The sequence below is a fragment of the Squalius cephalus genome, assembly GCF_949319135.1.
Source record: "Squalius cephalus genome assembly, chromosome: 7".
Lineage (NCBI taxonomy): Eukaryota > Metazoa > Chordata > Actinopteri > Cypriniformes > Leuciscidae > Squalius > Squalius cephalus.
The window spans coordinates 12622325-12646944 of NC_137128.1; the positions used below are offsets into that span (position 1 = coordinate 12622325).

The following is a 24620-nucleotide window of genomic DNA, read 5'->3' on the forward strand; positions in this document are numbered from 1 at the left end:
ACTACACAACATCAGGAAGATCAGGCCTTTCCTAACTGAGCATGCAACACAACTTCTCGTACAGGCCCTGGTCATTTCTAGGCTTGATTACTGCAATGCTCTTCTGGCTGGACTTCCATCATTTGCAACTAAACCGCTACAAATGATTCAGAATGCTGCAGCTCGTTTTGTCTTCATCGAGTCCAAAAGGGCCCACATCACTCCTCTGTTCATCTCTCTGCACTGGCTACCACTCGCTTCTCGCATCAAGTTCAAGGCATTGACGCTTGCTTACAGATCTATCACAGGGTCAGCTCCCTCCTACTTTCACTCGCTCCTACGAGTCTACATCCCTACCAGAAGCCTACGATCGGTCAATGAGCGACGTCTCGTGGTTCCATCACAGAGAGCCACAAAATCACTTTCCAGAACATTCTCATTCACAGTTCCATGCTGGTGGAATGCTCTCCCCACCCTCATCCGGAATGCAGAATCCCTGACAACATTCAAAAGACAGCTGAAAACCCATCTCTGCCGTGAGCACTTAACCTCATTAAAAAAATTAATAAAAAAAATTATTTCCTTTTCCTTTAATCCCCTTATCAGGCTTATGCTACTCTGAACAATGCCTGAACTTCGTATTTTGAGCACTTCTTGCGTTGTTTTTGCCTCTTCACGATGACACGCTTAATTTAGTCCTAATTTGTAAGTCGCTTTGGACAAAAGCGTCTGCTAAATTACTAAATGTAAATGTAAATATTTCTCTTTTGAGCTAATACATTACACAACGCTCTTACAGAAATCCCTTGCCTCAGGGATGTTCTCCTCCTAAGGATCCCTTTAAGTCAAACCACTTTAGAAGTTTCATGCAACCGAGCCCTGGACTTTATGTTGTGTTGTGTTATGCACTTTGGTTTTGTTATTTATTTTTGGATTAAAGTTTATGTTGAACGTTAATGTGGCAAACAGGGTGAGGCTGAGAGCCTTGGGAACGGAGCGAGCCACACCAGTCTCGAGTCCCACGGAGGAGCTCCGGAAGGATTGACGACAGTGAAGAACGAGAGAGGACCAGGCCTGAGCTTTATGTTGTGATTTGTTATTTGTTTATTTTTGGATTAAAGCACAGGGAGGTAATGATATTTTTATTCCAGTGATCCTGTTTTAATATCTCTAAGTAGGTGGGGCTAAAGAGGAGATGAAGAAGTAGATACTGATCTGTCTCTCTGCAGGTAGTCTTGTGCTGATGTATTCGTATCCATTATGTAATCAAGAGGAGACAGCTTGGTTTCAGTAAAAGCTGTTTTGGACTAACAAGCAAGTTTTTTTAATTCTAAAATGACCACGTATATGTCAAAAGATCAAGGGAAATTAAATTTCTCAATTCATGGCCCCTTTAAGATTTTTTAGTCAGTCATTAGCTACGTTTACATGCAACCAAATAATCTGTTAGTAATCGGACTGAAAAGCCTTCATATAAACACCTTAATCGATCCGATAGAGCTCGATCCGAATGAAATTTGTACTGCGTGATAAATATGAGCAGCACGGCACAACGGTTCATGTTCATTGTCTCCAAATTATGACCAGAGATGGATATTAAGTCTGCTGTTTAAAACCAATATAGGAGAATAGTTATGCACAAACAGCGGGAAACTCTGTATATTTGTGCTACATGTCACAGTGGGCAGTGTTCCGATTTGAAGCTTGTGACATAAAACGCGCACATCAACCCGATCACTTTATTTAGTGATCGTGTAAACACAACGTTCAGATTCATTAATCGGAATGAATTCAGTCCAATTGAAACAAAAGGTGTGCATGTAAACATAGCCACTGTGAACAAAGACTCTTACCTTCAGATGTCCATCTCCACACAGCTCAGAGCCCCCTGCACCCGTGGCCAGCAACCCAATGAACCTCATCCCAGGCCGCCCCTCTACAAAGGCTTGGACGGTAGCATCGCTGACACCTCTCCAGCCCGACACATCCAGGGACACCAGATGCGGAAGGATCCCTGGGCGCTCGAGCAGTTGCTGCACCAGGTTGTCTCCATCCATTACCAGCTTGTCATTAGAGATGTCCAGGTGCCTCAGCAACTGCAGCTTGGAGAGCACAAAGATGAGGCTGGAGGTCGGCATCACTAACTTCTGAAGCCCGTGCATAGTTAGAGACCTCAGCCGAGACTCACAGTTCAACAGAGGTGTTAGATCTGTGATGTTAGTACCGGAGATATCTAAGCTCTCCAGCATGGGCATTGTGCAGATATCCTCCAGACCTCTGTCCTCCAGGTCCGTCCAGGCCAGAGAGAGCTTCTTTAAGCCCCGGAGCGTGTTGAAGGAGGCCTGCAGGGACTCCTCACCTGCTTCCCCATACAGACGCAAGCCATTCATCAGCAGTGTCTGAAGGCCCTGTCTGCACACTTTGCTGGAGGTAATGCTGTGGAGAATTTCTGAGATTGTGAGGTCACTGTGTATATGTGAAGCATTCAGTTCTTGAAGCTTGTGAGGGCAGAGAGCCAGTCTGAAGGCCTCAGCGGAGAGATGCGAGGACTGGATGTGCGCTCGCCGCAAACGCAGGTGCTCCAGGTTCTGGAAAATGCCTACGGTTCTGTCATTGAGGACCCCTGAGTGGAGCAGGAAAACAGATCACAACATCATGCAACAGAAAATACAGCAAAGGGTTATACGTGAACAAATTGAACATAATTTCTTTCACTTGATAAACTGTTTATTAATAATAATAATAATAATAATAATAATAATAATAATAATAACAACAATAATAATAATAATAATCTTTTTTTTTTAAAATACTTAATTTTTAGGGATTTTTCAAGTTAAAACACAGAACAAACAACACTGGCTCGGACTACACACACACACACACACACACACAAGGGGGAAAAAAAGAATAAAGAATGAGAAAAAAAAAAGAAATAAAATAATATATAATTGGTCCAATATATAAAAGTGCAAAAGCAAACAGTTGCATTACAGTCAAGGTGCCCAGAAGAGATGTGCAGCTTAAATAATAATAATCTATTACGTAATCTTTTTATAACTGAAATATTTAGGCATTTAACACTTAATTCAACACATAATTACACGTAATTATATCAAAGATGATTGTGAATACATGTAGGCTAAGTTCAAATGCGTGTGTAAACTAAGCTATCAGGCTAATTGGGTAACTGTATGCTATGCTAGCACGTAAGCTAACTAATACAGACATAAATGATCACTATAACAGTTCAAAAAGCATTTATCATAACATGACTTTGTAGGAATTGTAATCAAGCGCTAACGAGAGTACCTATTAAAAGTAATTTGAGCCAATGGGATCGCTTGGGGTCCAAACAGAGACCCGATTTCGAGGGAGGACCTGATTTGTCACCACAATGGCACCTGGAACAAGGTAAAAATGCAGGGCGGGACTTGATTTTGTCCATCCGAATTGATTGGATCCTTGTGGTTTGCGATTGCTGTGATCTCATGTGAGTGACAGATGAACACGTCATCAGGAAATAGAAAAGATGTTACTGTGAGAGGAAGGGGAAGTTATTTTTATTTATGGCCCATTCACACCAACACTCAAAAAATGAATTTTTGCCTCTGGTTAAATTTAATTAATTAAAATAAGCAAAAGTAACACAATTGTTTAATATTTTGTCACAACTTTTTGTGACAAAAAATTGTTCTGAAAGTTATTTCAACATTATCTTTCTCTGTGCTGTTATTATTATAGTTGTGGTGTGAACTCTGCTATTCCTTTATATTTAGAATGATTTTTGAACTATATTTTTATTGTTATCATTATAGTTATCGTCCTTGGTGTTAACGGGCCTTAAAAAATATACGGGGGCACATGAATTTAAAAATAATATTTTATAATAAATACGGCAATATTCCGTATTCTATCTAAAATAGATCCGTGCTAGGAAATATCTATCTAGTCAAGTCACCTTTAACAAATCCATGATGTCATCATCCAGCTCAGTTCAGTTCTCATATAATGGTGTCAGCAGGCAGATCAATAATACAATTGAATATGTATCTATGTAAAACTATCTATCTATCCACCTAATATCTAAGTCTAGGAAATATAATGCAATTATAATGCAAACTAATAGAGCCGTTCACCTGTTCTATGTAATGTTTCTTTTTTTCTCTAAAGAACTGTTGTAGTTGCAACAACCACATCTTTTTGCAGGACGATTGCACTTTTTGTATAATTTTCATATTTTTTATTTGGTACCTTTAAAGGTACAGTAAGAAACAATGTTGAAAGTGGATCGGACCGAGCAGCACTACACGCCTGTATCCAATATGTGACTCATGTTGTGGACGCGTCACATCGCTTAGAGCACCTTTAATTCTCAACCAAACAAATCCTATATGAGATCAATCAGATATACAGTTGTGGTCAGAATTATTGCCACCCCTGGTAAATATGATCAAAGATGGCTGTAAAAAATAAATCTGCATTGTTTATCCTTTTTACCTTTAATTCAAAAAATTTGCAAAAATCGAACTTTTCATTGAAGTAAAAATCACAAATAATGTTTTTCTCCAAAACACATTGGCCACAATTATTGGCACCCCTAGATTTTTTTGCGAGTAAAATATCGCTGAAGTATATTCCCATTAATATTGACCTTATTTTAGAAAGACACCAGGGTGACTAGGAACATGAAATTGTCCAGCTATGACTTCTTGTTTCACAGGACTTTAAATATGAGGAAACACAAAGGCCAAATTCCCTTAATCATCCATCACAATGAGTAAAACCACAGAATATAGTTCTGATGTGCAGCAAAAGATTGTTGAGCTTCACAGAATAGAAAGTGTTGTAAGAAAATAGCTAAAGAATTGAAAATCCCCATTTTGACCATCAGGGCAATAATTAAGAAGTTATAATCAACTAAAGATGTTACGAATCTGCCAGGAAGAGGACGTGTGTCTGTATTGTCTTAATGCACGGTGAGGTGGAGAGTTTGAGTGGCCAAAGACTCTTCAAGGATCACAGATGGAGAATTGTAGAGATTAGTTGAGTCTTGGGGTGAACCCCTACATCCCCACATGTTGTTTGGGAGGGTTTCAAGAAAAATCCTCCTCGCTCAACTGAATTTGCTGGAGTTTGTTTTTGGATGTCAGACACGACTGGAACTTCAAACAGCACAGGGTTCTGTGGTCAGATCAAACTAAAAAAAAGGGCTTTTTGGCAGCAAACACACCAGATGGATCAAGGGATGGACAGGGATAAAAAGTCCTCCATGTCCACGGTTAAATATACCGCTGGATCTTTAATGTTGTGGGCCTATTTTTCTGCCAGAGGTCCTGGACATCTTGTTCAGATACATGGCATCGTGGATTCTAGCAAATACCAACAGAAAAAAAAAAATCGAACCCTGCCGGCTTCTGCTAGAAATCTTATAATGGGCCGTGGTTGGATCTTCCATCAGAACAACGGTCCAAAACAAACTCAAAATCAACACAAAAATGAGTCCCTGAGCACAAAACCAAGCATGTGCCATGACCATCTCAGTCCCTGACCTGAACCCTATAGAAGATGAGTGGGCTGAACTGAAGAGAAGCAGCGCCAACATGAACTTGTGAATCTGAAGGATCTGGAGAGATTCTGTATGGAGGAATGGTCTCTGATCTCCAAACTCATCAGGCATTATAGGAGAAGACTCAGAGCTGTTATCTTGGCAAAAGGAGATTGCAAAAAGCATGTAATAAAAGAGTGCCAATAATTATGGCCAACGTGTTTTGGAGAAAAGCCTTTATTTCATAATGTGATTTCCCCCGCACTTTCAATTCTTTTACTTCAATGAAAGGTTAGATTTTTGATAGATCAAAAGGATAAACAATGCAGATTTATTTTTTACAGCCATTTTTGATCATATTTACCAGGGGTGGCATTAATAGGCCTACACAAAATAAACACAATACAACTTACATTTGCACAAAACAACAAGGCTCCACAAGCAAACATGCAGTCATTAAGGTGTAACTCTAGCCTTAAAGAAAAATGGTCCCAATCAACTCCGCTCGTGTCTGCTTTAAGTGTTTCGTGGTGGAGCAGCACGACCTTGCTTAATCGATAAGTTGATTCGTTTATAAGATTAAATCGATCATCGATTAATCGTTAGCATTCCTAGTTGATTTAAAATATCAACAGTATTTCTCAGAAATCGCTTACTGCACCTTTAAGTACATTTGAATATTAAATGTTCCTTTTGTGTTTGAAAAAAAGCAGCAAGTGGTCGCTGTCTTTATTAAAACACCTTTTTCACATATATATCACGAATATCAAGAAATAAAATATAATAAAATATTGAGATTTTTGGAGAAATATTGAATTTCTAGCTACCCTCCTGAGCCATCGTGTGCAGCAGCTGATCAGCCAGCTCTTGAGGAAATAAAGGACAGTGGCGGAGCTGCAGTGATCCATTCTCTTGCTCAACACAAAGCACTTCCACGTTGTGACACAGCCAGGCCAAACTAATGTCAGTCAGGGACGAGGGACTCTCGTCATCCTGAAACAAAAAATACCACCGTATAATTCTTTCATATTGTGACCAATGAATTATACTGATGACGCCTTTAGTCTGTCTTAAACGGTGAAGTAAATGGTTGTATACGAGTTTAAATGAATCATATAAAACCAACAGTAAAATATTTCATTATGCAATGCAAATTTAGAAACATTTGTCATGTCTACTTTTGAGGAAATTGTATTCAAACCATTACAGTGTTAAACAAATACATTTAAATGTGTTTATAAACCGACGGGACAAGATGAACACAATCTAATCAAATTTTGTGTCTATTAAAAAACTGAATGATGTTCAATACAAGTGTTTTTGTGTCTATCTGTAAATGTTTTTAGATTATTTTGTTGAGTAAAAAATACTGCTTTTTCTTTTGAAGTGAAAATTAGACCTTTGTGGTGAGATTAGGCACTGAGGGTCCAGAGTGGCATGTTGTTAATACTGTAATTATTGTTTTAATTTATGCTTACTGTAATTCATGGGGTTATTACTCAATTTCAGATATCTTTGTTATTCATTAAAACCTATCTAATTGAGTGAAATCATTCTATTTGAATTCACAATGTTGTTAAGACATGGCTTTGATTGATTTATGGGCAGTTACAAATATGTCTATAAATACCTGTACATAAGTCATATAATAAATTTACCTTTCAGATTAATCTCTTTTACTGGGATTCTGCGTTGTCTGTTATTTCAACTGAATTTTACAATATCCACAACAAAATGTTTATAGATAATTTGATGTGTTCTTTGATGTACAGTCAAATGATAAAATTACATGTATGTTATCAAATACATGGTATGTCAACTAACTATTTGCAGATATGATTAAGGTATTTGGCACTTTTAAGTTGTTGTTTTTGTTTACAAAAATATAAAACGCTGTAAAAAGAAACTCAAAGATTACACGTAATAAATGCACGCAAAATTCACTTTCTCCTACGGAAATAATAATACAGAGATAACACATATATGGCTCTTGAACGTTACTACGATTTTGTTGTTGTTTTTGTAGTTCAGAGATCAAACTTGCGCAAAGTAAATCTTTGAATCACTTTATCTCTTTCACACATGTAACGTTAGTTTGTTAGTGAGCAGCAAATAGAGTAACTCACCATTATAGATGTGCTGCAACAGGTGCCAATGTTCAGTTAGCTTCTTTAATGCATGCCATATGGGCCTAGATTTCTCTCTTTACACGATTAATCTTATTACTGCAGCTAACGTCGAGCTCTTAAAGAGACACTCCTCTAGGAAGAGGAACACAGTAATGTTAGCTACTGTTGGTCCAGTTTGTGTACATTTGCGTTTTTCATACAGCTCAACGGTCGCTTTCAGTTTGTTTGTCATTAAAAACTAACGAGCAACGTGAAGTAATCTTGACAGCTGAGCTGATCACTCATGGTGGGCGTGTCTTCGGTGACATCTGATTATTGTGGTGGGCGTGTCTTCAGTGACAGACGCCCTTAGCACAGACTTTTGATTGGTTGCTTGTTGGTTAAACGTCGCCAAAACAGCACTTCGTAAGGACAGCAGGACAACCGCAATGTGGTCGCTTGGAACTTTTAAAAAATATATATTTTTTGCTAATAGGCTACATTACAAAATTGTACCATATCATAATTCCTACAAAATACTATGGTTACAACACTAAAACTACAGAACAAAAGTACTTGCAGCCAGATTAATTATCAGTATACTTCAAGTGTGTTTTTGATTAGTTAACTTGAAGTGTGCTATTTTGGAACAACTAATTTTGTACTAAGTATGTTTTAGTTGTGATTAAATTGTAGTAGCCTAAAGAAAACAATAACTTTAAGTGTATTTAGTGTACTTTTGTGTGTAAATTGTATACTTAGTATACTATATATATGCCTGTGTAAGGACTAATTACATGCTTGATTAGTGATATTAAAGTGTACTTTATTTGTGTTACAAGTACATTACAAATTCATTACGAGTGTTTTCGAAACATACAAGCAATATAAGCTACCATAAGTGTGTTATATTTGAGTAAAAAATATATGCTCAGTAATACCTGTGGCTTATTCGAAATACTAATAATTGCACACTTTGTCTTCAGTAACAAATTCACATTAATAAACAAATATTACTTAGCTATACTTTTCACAATTTTGTATACAATAATGTATTTTGAAAGTATACTTTCAATGCATTGTTACAATGATCATTTTCAGCACACAGTTAAAAATATACCTAAAATATATTTTTAAGTAAAGTGCAAATAAATGCACTTTTAAAAAATAAACAGAATTTTCACTTCAAGTATATTTTTCTAAAATATACTAACGTACAATTATTTTAAAGTGTGTTAAAAGTTGTATTGTGAAAATAGGTAAAAGCAAGATGCTAATATACTTTTAATATTAAATATAGTAAAAAAAAGTACAATTGAAAAAGGGAATATATTTCAAATACAATAAAGTATACTTTTTTCACTAGGGTCTCCACTGTCATAAAAAATTATATTAAAAGAATAATATTTTAAAGCTTCTTGGATGTCCTTCATTCATTAACGAATTTACGGAAGAAACAATAACACACACACACACACATTTCATTGTAGTGTAAACTCTCAAGTATGTATCCGTATCAGGAAATGTAGATATAAATGCATAATTTAAGCTGTTGTTTGTTTTCAGGTCATCACATTTTGTCCCAGTGTTTATAGACTTGGAATGGAATGTTTATAAAATTCTGGAGCTTTGTTTGCATCTTCTTCTGTTATGCACTTATGTCAGACTGAGTTGCGTATATTTAATTGTCAGAACAATTTCCTTTGCTGGCTCAGAATCAATCCCAAAACTATGATTTGAGGAATGAAATAAATGGTAAAAATGATTCTCCCCTCACTTTTGAGTAAGTGTATTCAATAATGGACCATTTATTCCACTTACATCACAAACCACAAAAAAGTTACTAATCAAACAGTGATTTCAAAAGTGTTTTAAAAACAGCAATGCTGCCAAAATAAAGTGTATCTGAGGTATAAGACGCCCAGCGTTGTATTTAGGTTTAGGATCCTTGAGCAATATCAGTAGAGAGCAAGTCATATGCTTTCCTAAGGACCTCTTGCGTCAGAATGAACCAAACAAAGCCCCGGTACAGTTATTTTCCCCTAAATAGTTTGTATTGGAATAACTTGTTCTCATTTGAAGACTATATGACCTGTGACACATTACTTTATCAAACACACTACAGACGCACATCCCATCTCAGAATGCAGCTTGCTCTTGGAACAGATGTTCAAAAAACGTCATATCTCAGTTCTGTATATTTGCTGAAAAGTTCAAATTGCTGGCATTTTAAGGAAATATCGATATTGAATTTCGATGTAACGTGTATGTTCTGTGTTTCCCCCTTCATTGTGTTTTTGGTTCAGTTCCTGTGACCTTCCCCAGTCAGTGTAATTAGTCATTTCATTCACCTGTGTCCAGTTAATTACCTGATTAAGTTTCTTTGTTTGCCCTTGCATTTATACCCTGTGTTCTCCCTCATTCTTCATCTGTTCTCGTCTATGTTATAGTGTGTTATGTTTCCTGAGTTTTTGTTATTGAAAGATCCTGTTTTTCCTCGTCTTTGTGTGCTTGCTACCATGTTATGTGACAATCGATGCTGATTTGTTCAGCATAATAACTGCAGCTTATCTCAATTTGCACAGGTAAATAAGCAGCATATTTTGTGCCCTATTATCAGTGTCATTCCATATCAATTAATAAATAAACCAAAAGACCAAACATCATTGTGGAACTTCACTAATTAAAAAATAAATGCAGAGTACTGGCAACTCTCCTATGATCCTGTAAAATAACTCAATTTAACCATGTCATCTGTTAACTTAGTTTGTGACAGAGCCTTGTGATGTGCTTGACCAAAACAATCTCTGAGCAAACTCATGGTATTAATTCTCTTAACAAAATCAAAACACTCAGGTATCTTCTTCAGAACTTCTCAAAACGTGAACAGAACAACCAGCAAATATGGATGATAAAGACAGAATAACTGAAACTGAGGGCTATAAATACACAGGGAAACACTATAGGGATTTCACTAAACAAGATCATTAACAAGACACAGGTGTAATATCAAAAACCATGGCAACTAATGAACAGGGACAAAGAAAACATGAACTAAAGGTATGTTTACATGACAATGATATGCTTAAAACAGAGAGGTTTTTCCTCTGAGTTTTTCGCGTACAGACAAAATGATCCCCATGTACACTAATCTGTGAAAACGACTATAAACGCTGTATGCTGCTGCCAGGCCATTAGATGGCGCTGAAACATTATAGACTATACTATAGAATTATACTATATATTATTCGTGACTATACTATTACTATACTATATACTATATTCAATCCCTCATGCACATGCGTATTACGTGTTCAGTCTATAGTGTTTCACTATCACTATAGTGATTCATCATCGTCTTCAGAGATTCACATTTTTGTTGTTTAAATGGAGACCGTTTTCAAAAACTTTTTGAAACCCGCTCTCAAAAGTTTTCAGGCAACCAAAACACTGTTGTCGTGTAATTGAACGGCCAAAACGCATAAAAAGTTAACGTTTTTTGAAAACTTTTGAAAACAGGGTTAAAAGTGCAAGTTTAAAAAAAAAGAATAATACCATTATTGTCTCTGTGTAGACGTCAATGGGTGTTTCTCAAACGGAAGGCTGCATATCTCGGCGGCCACGTAATCAAACGGCGCTGAAGGCCGTCTCAGTTTGAAGGATCCCTGGAAGCCCGCCTTCGTTTCGCCTCCTTCTTTCGGCCTGTTTTGAAGGATGCATCGGGTGTATCCTTTGCGGCCTTAAATCACCCACAATCCTTTGCACACATTTAAATTCACAAAAATAAACTGACGGAAAAGGAGTCGGTACTGAGCTTGTCTGAGTTTATTATGAAATGTAATACAAAAAATGTTCAGACATAAAGTTGTTGTTATCTGTTATTTTGGTGTAATCACTTAAAGCGTTTTTAGGATCCGTGTGAACGGGGATTGTTTTGACAACGTTGTTGTCTGTCCTCGAAAAACGTAAACTTTTCCGTTTTTACAACGTTGCCGTGTAAACCTAACACTGGAACCTGAACTGAAAATAGTGCAAAACCAAACAAGAACTCAACTCAACAAAAACTCAAACCCAGATCAAACGTATCATTAATAAACAGTTATAGTAACATTACAGAGTTACTGCAGTTGTGCTCGATCATAAAAAGCTTGGAGAGTTGGTTTTGATTATGTTTGATCTACAGCCCTTTTCTTTTCTTTTTTTGTGAGTAATAAATTGTTTTCTCTGAACAGAGAAATTACATTCCAGATAAATAAGTTTTAAATTGCTCAGAACCAGAGAAAAGGAACGTTTTGCAAAAAACAAACAAACAAAAAAGCGTAAGAATGATTACATGATTTTAATAAGCTCAGAACATTTTCAGAAAATAGTGGAGACAATCCCACCGCCTGGGGTTGTCACAGTGAAAACCTGTTGTTTGTTGACAGTGATTTATGATGGAAATTTATTTCGTGCTTTTTAGTGACTTTGCAGTAAAATTCACACAAGTGAAACAATTATGAAACACAAAATAAATAATGAAAGTGTCCATATTATGCTTTTAATATTACCTTTCATGCAGTGTGTAATAAAGCTGTTTGTGAATGTAAATTGTCTAAAGTTTTAAAGATTAAAGTGCACAATAAATAAAGTTTTTGTCTCCTAAAAGAAAGAATTGAATCTGAACTGCTGAAATGAGTCGTCAGGATTTCCAGTCTCACTTCCTGTCACAAACCTACGTAACAATGTAACAAATTTGCATAAGTCCAGTCTATGGTCTTCACTGGCTGCCCTCGAACAACTTTGACCCTCAAACACTGTATTTGTAGCTGAGACTGGAAGAGTTTGGTTTGAGTTGCCGACAAGTCAAGAAGACGCTGTTTTCAGCGCTGTAAATCAACTTTGATGCATTTCCAAAGGATGAGGACTCGCGCTGGAATTTATAAAAACCGACGGCATCATTACTGTTCGTATCACTGTGTATAAAGCACTGAGGAAGAGCTGAAATTCAGATATGGCAATAGTCCTTTTGTTTTCGACGCGCATTGTAAACGGTCGACCAATCAGAACAGACTGGGCCATCTGACCAATCAGCAGGCTGGGCCATCTGACCAATCAGAGCAGGCTGGGCCATCTGACCAATCAGCAGGCTGGGCCATCTGACCAATCAGAGCAGGCTGGGCCATCTGACCAATCAGAACAGACTGGGCCATCTGACCAATCAGAGCAGGCTGGCAGAAAAGAGGGATTTAGAGAAACTGAGTCTTTTATCGAACTTTTATCGAACCGTTTCAGACACTGTGAGAAAAGAGGTGATGATGCAGAATTATGGATTCATGTAAAGCTATTGTAGGAGACCTCCAAAACAAAACTATGAGCCTTTAGAATATAGCATAATAGGGGCACTTTAATGAAACAGCTGAAACATGTCAAACAAATTAAAAATATTGTTTCGGTGAACAGATTGTTACAGCACAGAAAACATAAATCATTAAAAATCAACACTGAACCACAGCAATAGAAAACTATACTTAGCACAGTTTAACTCAGGTTTGCTCTTAAAACCAACCAAATGCAGTGCAGTGGAAGCCATAGCACGTAATAAATGATTCATATTCTCTAATCTTTGTTTGCTAACAGAGAGACGGAATGAAGTTGTGATGCCGGAAACACAATGGCCATGGCTCTGTATACGCACATCCTGATCTTGGCATAGTTTTTCCTAACATAAATGACCAGAAATAGACACTGTATCTCTTGTGGAAAAGTTCAATGTGATCTGGCCACAAGCAAATGATATTTTGTTCCATTTTAAGTGGATTGTTTGTATTAGACACCAAAAGATCTGACGATTTGAAAAGGATATGAAATGGAAAGGAAATGTTTATTGACTCAGTGAAGTGTTTGGAAATGGTGTCGTCAGTGTACAGAAAACCAGTATACAGCACAAATTATATAAACAACAGTTCTATTCTGACATCTCAATATGTAAAGATGTTTATTGCCATGAATTGCCACATTATTGAAAATGGGAGTTTATGAGCAATCACATTCCAAACATAACAAAATGTGTTTACTTGACTCTATAGAGCGGGTCAACTTTTGTTTGTAATGAATTAACTGTAAATTAAAACAAGCGGTTGAAACAATATTGGTTTGGTCTGAATGATAGAGATGCCAATTATGCATTTCTGCCCAGAGACTATTCCATACAGAATAGACACAGATCTCGAAATTAACAAATTTGATCTATTATTTGTATATATTATTATTGTCATTGTTGTAACACTTGCAAAGAGCTGTAAAGAACAGAAAACTGGCAAGTTGTGAGGCATTTCCAGTCAAATCAGATCTATAATCTCTATATCTGAAGCAGTACCTTATAGGCCTATGGCAGTGTCTTGGCAGACCTTGCTAATCTGTATATTAAAACTTTATGTAAATTGATATTAAAATCCATAACACTATGCAGTGATTCAGACGAAAAGTGAATATTAGACTTTATGATTTAAATCATATATAGGTGCTGTCAAAAACATGTTAATTTTTGCAATTGATATTTTTTAATCTGTATCACAGTAAAATATTGAACGCAATTAAAGGCAGGGTAGGTGATTTGTTTCAGATTATTATTTTTTTGTTATGCTAGTTGAAAGTCTCTTCACATCCTGATAGCAATCACTAAGTTAAGTGGTGTAAATGTAATCATAATGTATGTATGTGTGTATATATATATATATATATATACTGTATATATCACCCGTGGAAGGCGTAGGAAAATAAAAGATTTGTCCAATCATTATTCGGTCCGAATGCAATGATACGATGTCCTCCCTGCCTGTCAACACATGTATTTTTATACCTCCACGTACCCTGCTCGCTTAGACATCACACGTCATCAGCGAGTTTGACAGACGTCAGTCACCGAGCGCCACAAACGAAACAGCAGCCATCTTAGTTCCTCCTGAACCAAAACAACCAGCTTATGCTGCGTTCACGTAATCTGGAAGAGATGGAAACCTGTGACGTAATACTCGGAGCAGTTTGTGACTCAAATTTATGCGTTTCAATGGCAACCCTATCAACTCCAAAATGGAGCAGTCAGATGGCACAGGTCAGTGCCCTTTAAGTTGATTACGTTCATTATTATTGTATTGTAATGTGCTTTGAGACATGAGGTAATTTAACGCTGTCTCTTGTGACTCTTTTGTTTGCTGCCTGCTGTACGCTCTGAAGGAAGGGTGGGATCTTATGCTTTCAAAGCTAACTCGCTATTGCTAGCCTCTCCGAATATTGCCCACCCAACCTTTAACGCAGTATCCATATTCCCTTCCAATCAAGCTAGGGTTTCATGCTCACCAGCACCGTGAAGCACTGCATGGCCTTTAATCATTGTACTTGGTTGTACTTGGCATTGTACTTAAAATTCTTTATTAATTAAACAACTATTTAAAATATACCGTCTTTATGTTGTTTTGGAGATTCAATGTGAAATCATGTATTATAATATCAAACATGTTGTGCATTTTTAATGTCGGGTGTAATTAAAAACAAAGTAATCTAATTAGTGTAATTTACTTTTCCTTTGAAAAAGTAAAGTAAGGGACTACTCATAATTTTTCTGTCATTTAATTACAGTTACTTCTGATGTAGAGATTATAGAACAATAAAACAAACAAAAAATAAATAAAACAATAGGGGATTTAACATCAAAGTTTTATGTTAAAATGTTTGTTTTAATGTAACCTTCTCCCTCTACAAAATTTGGCCAGTTCAAGAATTATGCAATTGTCTATTGTTTATTTGAAAGAATCAAAAGCGCAGTTTCTATCATTGTATTGTTCAACTGGTCCCAATATAGTCAGACCTATCTCACTGGTATGAGATTTCGAAAGTAATTAGTAATAAGTGTCCAGTACTAGAGAATAATTAGGACAGTAACCTAATGACAGTGTTTAAGGTGTAATCAGTGACTAGTAATTAATTATTTAACTTTTTTAGAGTAACTTTCTCATTGTAATGTTGTGTGATCAATCGCGATCTATTGTCTTATTTAATAGACTTATTTCATCGTTAATATGTAGCCTTAAATAATTGCACTTAAAATAGGCTTTTCTGTGCTTTCTGTCATCGACTTCCTAGAGATGTTATATCATGCAAAAGCAATTCACATGTCTTCATGTCTCTGAAAAGCATGCTTGAACGAACTAGTGTCAGACAATGCCAACAGTACACAATGTTCCCTTCACCGAAGGAACTCCCCCTATGTGCAGACCTTCATAATATTTAAGTTACAAAACCTCATGCCATATTTGAATCGTTTAAACAGTTTCATTTTTCTTAAAAAAAAAAATAATGGCAATGACTGTATGCAGAAAACTCAGAATTTGGACTTTTGACAAGTTAAAGAAAAGTATCAATTGGCACAATGCGATATATACGCAGGACAAAAACGGACCGTAATATAGTTGCGCGGAAAGGGGGTAATACCTCCTAACATTAACACAACAGTGGCTTTAAATAAGAGCATACAACTAATACTCCGTTTCTAAAATGTATTTTCAGTAGTATGATAAAAGCAATGGCAATTTACAATAACAGCAAAATAATACAAACAACAACACAACGACATCCTGTATAAAGTGTCCCCTATGCAGATCGATGGTATCGTCCTCAGACACTTACATCGTCCCAAACCTTATAAGAGTTTGATTCACTCCAGACACTCTGTCCGTTTGGATATTTAGATCAATACTTAGCGTTATTAACGTGATGATCATGTATGTTAATCTGGTACAATGATCATAAGCTTCATTGCTAAGTTTTATTTTAAATGACTGGCTGCCAATTTTTTTTTTTTTTTTTTTTTTACAACCGGACACTTGGATTAAGAAGTGGAAAAACGGGCTTTTTTCGGATATTTAACATTGTTCTGCCGTTGTTTTCATCGTTATCTTAGATATAGCAATTAGACAAACGTTCACAATTGTTTGACGGTCCGATTTACAGTATTTAAAGGGCTTAATTCACTTCGCGAACACGATCCATTGTTGAAGAAAGGATGTCGTCGTCTGAACCTTTTTCTTACATCGAAATGAGTCGTGTCAGCGCAGCGGGCACTGGTTCGTAACTATATTTCTTTATTGTTTTCCTTCTCATATTTTTATGTTTGGTGTGTTTTCTGTTTAAATCACACTGTCTTTGTTCTCGTCCAAACACAATCCCAAGTGTCAAGCGTTAATCTTGGGAACAATAATATAGCCGTATTCATGAAGAGAACAATTGTGAAAGTTAGTTAATATTATATAAAAGTGAGTTAGCCCAGTCTCGGGCTATTCGTTGAGTCTTGCATGTCTCAACATGTCATCGCTCAGTTCATTGAGGTCAGCAGTGCAGGAGTATCGGGCCACGAATCTACCAATCCTACTATGGAGAAGCGTGAGCTCATGAATATTAAATAGGCAATGGTGACGTCGCTTGGTAACAGTCTTTGAGCGTCCAATCACGTAACTTGATTAGTATTCATGAGCTCAGTGCCGTTTTCAACGGTTAAGCAAAGTCTTAATTTCAGCCAATCACAGAGACTCGCTGATTAACGTCACGCCATGTACTGAATATTCACAGACCTTCACCTTTTCCATAGTGGGATTGTTGAATTCGCGAGCGGGGATCCCAGGGAAATCCCGAGCGCTGTTCTGTCCACAGCTGTCACTTCAGGCACACAGTTCAAGACAGGCGTCTTTACACAAACTTACTGTGTCTTGTTAACAGTATTACTGATAGGTTAATAAGAGAATTTAAGTTTCTATCTGCTGGCCATCTGCTTTTCATTAATGCCGTTGCTCCGCAAACCCCCTCATACACGTCTAGATGTTTGCTCTTCTATAATGCTTGTATTGTGTAGTACTCTCTAGTTTCTGTCCAATTTGTCACTCGTGTTTGTATTAAAATTGTGTTATATGTGTTAATGTGAAAACTGACATTGACAAAAATGAAGAAAAAAAAAACAAAACAAAAAAACAAAAAAACCGAAAATTGTATGTTTTCTGTGTAAAATACATTAAACACTTAATTAATTTTACAATCTAAGTATTCAATATCATTTTATATATTTTAGATCATATATTCATTATGTTAAAATATGTAGGAAAAAATTGTCATGGCAGTCATAGTAGACATTATTGATAATAAATACCTTTATACAAAACAATCTATATAAAGATCTAATATTATTTTTCAAATAAAATAGGTCAAATAGTGGATTGGCACAATTGAGGGTTTTTTTTCATTTTCAGTGACAAAACCTGACAAATTGACAATTTATTGCTGGAGGTTTTCCTGTAGAAATGTAACAGTTGCTGAACTGTTCTATATTAGGACGGTTGTCTCATATTATATTTCTTCATTAGTCATCAGTAGCGACGATCATCTACCAAGAGAAATGGAGCCCAGCGATTCATTACAGGAGGCCGGGTGGTACTGGGCTGACACATCAAGGTGAGAGCATTTTAACTTCATTCGGTAAACTATTTAGCTGGAATAAGTCTTAGTATTTGTGTCTTTATCAATTTGTTTGCATATTATTGAATTTATACCACTTGCATTAGGGAGGAGGTGAACGAAATCCTCCACGGCATGCCTGACGGTGCTTTCCTGGTCCGAAATGCCTCCTGCAGGGTGCAGGGACAATACACATTAACTGTGAGGTAAGGATTGCATGTTTTAGGATTCCTCTTTTAGTGAAGCAGATTTGTGACTGGGGTACTGACAGTGGCCAACCAATCATTAGCCACTCTCACACAATACAATACAGTCTGTTTTGTTTGTATTGCGACCAATCACACATTAGTGTCATTAAATGGACTAATCACACATTAGTGGAGTCAGGCTCTGACCAGGGGTTTAGTTACCCTTTAAAACTCTTTGATTTGCTAGTACTTTTAGCATCTGTCTAAAGTTACGTTTACACAACAATGATGTAGTAAAGTTTTTCCTTTACGATTTCCGCGTACAGACGACAATGTTGTCAAAACGATCCCCGTTTGCACAGATCCGCGAAAACAACTAAAAACGCTGTATTCTGCTGCCAGGCCAATGGTTGGCGATAAAGACGCACTATGTGCTTATAGACTGAACACACGTTGTTGTTTTTTTGTTGCACCGAGACAATAACGCTATCGTTTTCAAAAACGTGCACTTTCAAACCTGTTTTCAGGCCCCCGAAATGCCGTTTTCGTGTAAAAGAACGGACGAGACGCGTGAAAAGTTTTCCGTTTTTAGTTTAAAATGGTGTCGTGTAAACGTACCCTGATTCGATGACATAGATGTAGATGATTAACCGTGTCACTGCATGCAGCAACTGTGTCAATCATAAGTTTAGCTCAAACTGTTTTTACAGCATCCTAACCTTGAATGTGCTAAAATTAAATGTTGTTAACTTCACACACAGAGCGGTTTTACACCTTTTTTTCAACAATATAAACTACTTCTTTAGCCGGCAAGTAAGACAGCAAATTGGCCGATTTTATTGGTTGGGATTTCAACAATGGGCTCTTTTCACGCATGACCTCTACATGGAGAAATACACTGTACCATTGAATTTACAGAAAAGGCTGTATGTCTGAAAGCGCTTCTCTCCACAGGAACAATGGCACCAACAAACTCATCAGGATCCAACATCGAGATGGAAAGTTTGGATTCTCGGAGCCTCTGACCTTCAGCTCGGTGCCGGATCTGATATCTTACTACAGGCACAGGAGCTTAGTCCAGTACAACACTTCCCTGGATGTCACGCTGGCTTATCCCGTGTCCCACTGTCACACGGTCGGTTCCTCTTCAGTGAATTTCATTGTGAAGATGATCTTAGTTGAAAGGAAGCTTTAGTCAGTGTGTTTTTGTGTCAATAAGCAAATGCCTTGTATTGCATGTTCAGGATCTACCTGTGAAGGAAGAGTTTTTGAGCGCAACCAGAGAGAAACTCCAAGAATGTTTAAGACTGTTTCAGAAGACGGCAGAGTATGACCAGCTATATGATGCTTGCACCACTCTGTTACAGGTAAGCTTTTCAGGATCATATATGTGCTGATATAATAGTGTTTGAAAAATGTTAAGGAATGTATATCAAATACGTTGCTTTTCTAAGAATGTTCCTGTTGCTTTACAGGAAATCCAAAGGAGAAATACTTTAGAGCCCGTCAGTATGACCGAGATCTCAAAAGAACCGTGTTATTCTCAAGAGAACTCTTGCAAGGATTTCCCTGACTCGACCCACAGTCATCTGACACAGTGAGTGCTCATATGCAACACCAGTACTGAAAGAGCACCAGTGTTTCCCGAGGAATTAAAGGGATAGTTCACCCATCATTTACATCCTTTACTCAAGTTGTTCCAAAACTGTATGAATTTCTTTCTTCTGTTGAACACAAAAGAAGATAATTGAAGAATGCCGGTGACCGAACAGTTGATGGACACCATTGATTTCCATAGTACATAGTACAAAAAAATACAATGGAAGTCAATGGGACTGATGAACTGTTTGGTTGCCGACATTCTTCAAAATATCATCTTTCATTCTCCAGTCACTTCATCCGCATTTCATTTCAGAAAAACTATCGTCATACACACACAGAAACTCACGACAACCTGTCAAAATAAAAGTCTGGTTTGATGTGAAGAAATTGTGACAGAAATATTTTACTGATATTAAGAAGATGGTAGAAAGTGATAATAGTAATGAAATGATTCAAATTTTATTTTTAAGGAATATAAAAAAAACCCCACTTGTTTTTAGTATAAATGTTGTGCTGAACTTTGCCTAAAATAAAAGAAATTGTTAGTTTCATTTGACTAAATTTGAATAAATGACTAATTAAACTGTTCATTTTGTATGCCTTTATTTGATCACAATGTAATACTGAAAAATGAAAACAAGACAAAACGAATTTCTGAAAAACAAAACATTTTTATTATTGTAAAAGTAGTTCAGTTTTATGAATTCAATTGATTAGCTTTTTGCTAATTAAATTGAATTAAACCTAATCCTGTATAAAAAAATAGCATAATAAAACATCTAAAAATGTCATTTGTTTCATTTAATTAGACAATCAGACTATTAAAACAAAATAAAAGCGATTTCATAAGTTTGAAGTTTAATACTTGGATTTGGGGTTTTAGACTTTCATTCATCATCATCATCACAACTGAGGATATATTTAATGAAACCTGAGAGATTTATGTTCCTCCATTGCAAGTCCATTCACCCATAAATCTGACGCTTCAAAAAGTTAATAAAGAGATCATAAAACTAATCCATATGAATTGAATGGTTTAATCCAAGTCTTTTTTTTAGAGACACATGTACTTTATTTGATGAACGGGTTTAATTTAAGCTTTTATTCCCATATAAACACACACATACATCAGATATGGTAAACGGAAGCTAAACTGTTCTTCCTGAAGCGGCAAAGTTTTGGGTGAATGGACTTTTAATGGAGGGACAGAATTCTCTCAGGTTTCATTAAAATATATTATTGTGTTTCAGTTCATTTTTGGGATGAACTCTATCCCTTAATGTGTGATACTTGACTTTGCGACCACCAGTTATTATGATTTTTATTGTATTTCTAAATAATCTACCCGTCACCACTGATTTGATTAATAAATCTTGTATTACTTCAAGTCTCTCAATATTACGGCACCTTTTAAAGCGGTTCAATTTCATTTTTATTAACAAAGTCAAAGGCAGTGAGTGGGATCACGTCTGGCTGCTTTGCCTGATGCTAGAGATCAGAAAGGTCTGTAGGAGACAAAGGGACAATGGCAAGTGAACAGGAACTGGACTTCAGAAGACAGAGGTGCTCTTGGAGCTGCATGAGGCGCTTTCAGAGCTTTCTGCTTATCAACGAGTGTTTATTTTCTCAGGTCTCCATATGAGGTGAAAGAGGAGCAAGAGGAGAGTGCGGAGCTCCTGGAGGAAGAGCGATGGTTTGTGGGAGATCTCGGTCGAGGTCAGGCGGAGGAGCTTCTCCAAGGGAAACCGTCCGGTGCTTTCCTCATCCGAAACAGCAGCTCGAAGGATTGCTACGCCTGCTCTGTGGTGTAAGTCATCCGGCAGTGCTTTGTCCTGTTTGTTTGTTTGTTAATTAGCACAAGATAGAAATGTCCCGTAACTTCATGTGAATCTATTGTCTTCGGAGGCTGTGGTCCCGTATAGGCAGACATTTAGCTGTTTGCATAAAGTCTGATCCACATTGGATCTTTTTCTGGCCATGAACGATATAACAAAAGATACATTTTCTGCCCGGTGTTTTACTTAATATTTGCAATCTGGCAATAATGCGCACAAGCTCTTTCTATAATGCGAAAGTGCCGCCGATCTGAAAACACTGAAGACTCAGACAAACAAGTAAACTGCAGTTCAGCAATCTCCATTTGAGATATTCTGCTTAAATGAAAGTGTCATTCAGTCAGTCTGTGTTCGGTTCACGAGCCGCTTGTGCAGCTAAATCTGCAAACTATTGTTTGCCATTGTGGGTGAATAAATGCACTTATGCACTCTGTGTGACAATATAAATTGATGCTGCTTATATTAAATTTGGAATTATAACTATTAGGAATTTCACTGTTTTCGTTTTTGACAGAAGTTTCTTGTTAATAATAATAATAATAATAGCAAGATCGGTTTTGCCTGATGGTGGAAAAGCAGCTAAAATCATACAGTTTTAGCATGACATAAGGGGGAGTAAATGATGACAGAAATTTCATTTGTGGGCAAACTATCCCTTACATGACAACGATATGCTTAAAAATGAGAAGTTTTTTCTTTGAGTTTTCCGCATACAGTCGACACACCAGTGTCAAAACGATTTTCATTCATACAGATCTGTGAAAACGAACTAAAAACGCTGTATTTTCTGCCAGGCCAGTAGATGGCGATGAAACACTATAGACTGAACACGTAATACGCATGTGCATGACCTCATCGTCTTCAGAGATTCACGTTTTTATAGTTTACACGGAGACCGTTTTCAAAAACTTGCACTTTGCACAAAGGGTTTGCATTTTCAGGCACCCAAAACGCCGTTGTCATGTAAACGAACAGCCAAAACGCATAAGTTTTCTGTTTTTAGTTGAAAAACGGTGTCGTATAAAACAGCCCCTAAGTTTTCAAATGAATTGAAATGAATGAATTTTAGAGTTTCTTTTTGTAGACATTTTAATCAGAGATGCTATTAAAACATCAAACAAACATCTTAACATTTAGTCATTCAAGTCACAAGATAATTAAAGGGATGGTTCACCCAAAAATGAAAATTCTGTCATCATTTTCACACCCTTATGTTGTTCCAGACCTGTATGAGTTTCTTTGTTCTGCTGAACACAAAGGAAGATTGTAGATCGACATCTGCTCGGTGAACTAAACCTTTAAGCATTGCAAAACTAGTCTAGTGACTCTTCAGTAAACCTAAAGGCCAAATAAAAACGGCAATATTTATAGTACAATAGAGTGCAGACAGAAAAGTAAGGGTATGAAATCATCGTTCATAGGTCCAACTTTGAAAGTTTTATAAATGTAGCTGCTAGATGAAGCTTTGGTTCCAGCTTGACCCTGATTCTCGTAAACCGCTCTCCGCTGACCCTGCTCTTGATGTCTTGAACCACAGGGTGGGCAGCCAGGTGAGGCACTGTGTGATTCGCCACACTGAGCGCGGCTACGGGTTCGTCGAACCGTTCGATCTCCACAAGTCTCTGAAGGATCTGGTTCTGCACTACCATCACACCTCACTGGCGCAGCACAACCAGGCTCTGGACGTCCGGCTGGCGTATCCAGTCCACGGCTGAGTCCACTGGCGTCACGGTGAAGATTACGTGCACTAAGACTGAAGAAGATTTGCCACTCGTTGGCGTCGTCCCTTCATTTTACATTGTGCGAAGGGTGGAACCAACTGTGTATGTATATTGCACTTTCCAAAGCATTCCTCATGGTCATAATGAAACTCCAGTACTTGAACAAGTATTCGATGAGCCCTTTGTAGACATGTTTACAGATAGTCACAAAAACAACAGAATTTGTAATACGATCACGCTTTTTAAGTGGGGATGAATGCATATAGCCTTTTTATTAAAGTTTTATTAAAACATTTTAAAGTGTATTTTGTGAATGTAACACAGTGGGTGCATTTATTATTGAATGGCAAACGTTCAAATCTTGCTTTATTGTCTAAAACAAGATGCCTGCAATTCATTTGTTTTATTTTATTTGTTTGCACCCAAGGACGTTGTTGACGCTTGGTTTATTAGAAATCCAAAAATGTTTCAGAAACTGTTTTTAGTTTATAAAAGTTGAGTTACACTTTAAGGACAGCTTGAATATTTTGTGCACAATACAAGTATCCATTTAAGTTCTACTTCTAATGTTTTTTTATAAGGAAAGCCAGGACAGTGTAGTTGTCTTATGGGACACTTCATTGAGTTTAATAAATGAGCGTGTCTATGGTAAACGACACAATGCCAAACTGCTCATACTTGAGATGAACAACTCTCTGTAAAATGATTTTTTTAATGTCATTTGTCAACAGCAGACAGGGAACATTCACCCTTATTTGCAGAGCTTATTTTTTTGCTACAAAGTTTTCCCTTGCATGCTTCTTTAAAAATCAAAAATAAAAGAACAGATTGTGAATAAATTCAGAGCCCATGTCTGATGTGTTTATTAATTAAATGAATTTCTTGTAAATGTGCAGTGTAAACCAGGCCTGAGCTGTCTAAAACATTACGTAAATAACATTACATAACAGTTTTATGAACATTAAACCCTGTTATATTCAAACACAAAACATTTTGATTGCAACATGTTTCGAGTTCATAGAAACATGATTTGTGGCCCAATTGTCTATGTTTGCTTCTTTGGGCCTGGAGTGAGAGAAACTGTTGAAATTTGAAATGAATTTCCATTCACTAATGGCATCGTTTCCTGAGAATGACCCAGTGACACTAATAGGACTTAC

General features: G+C 36.9%; 2 protein-coding genes across 3 annotated transcripts in view; one reads left to right on the top strand and one right to left on the bottom strand.

Annotated features, from left to right (window-relative positions):
• The window catches only part of zyg11l (zyg-11 family member, cell cycle regulator, like), a 28879-nt gene extending 20913 nt beyond the window's left edge, over positions 1-7966 (bottom strand). Inside the window, exons 1-3 of one of the 2 annotated variants that reach the window (XM_079875252.1) lie at positions 7654-7966; positions 6355-6520; positions 1833-2602 (exon numbers count right to left, since the gene is read on the bottom strand). In XM_079875252.1, coding sequence (XP_079731378.1) covers positions 1833-2602; positions 6355-6520; positions 7654-7656 — 939 coding nt within the window. In that variant the 5' untranslated portion in view covers positions 7657-7966. The remainder of the gene's footprint in view (positions 1-1832; positions 2603-6354; positions 6521-7653) is intronic. The other variant, XM_079875253.1, reaches the window with a different exon arrangement.
• An 8323-nt stretch (positions 7967-16289) lies between these two features.
• On the top strand, positions 16290-24439 carry pik3r3a (phosphoinositide-3-kinase, regulatory subunit 3a (gamma)). The gene is made up of 8 exons (XM_079876286.1): positions 16290-16736; positions 18024-18111; positions 18222-18320; positions 19257-19437; positions 19547-19669; positions 19778-19899; positions 21535-21711; positions 23277-24439. Exons 1-8 carry the CDS (start codon positions 16676-16678, stop codon positions 23452-23454), a joined length of 1029 nt encoding a protein of 342 aa, XP_079732412.1. The 5' UTR covers positions 16290-16675; the 3' UTR covers positions 23455-24439.
• The last annotated feature ends 181 nt before the right edge of the window (positions 24440-24620 follow it).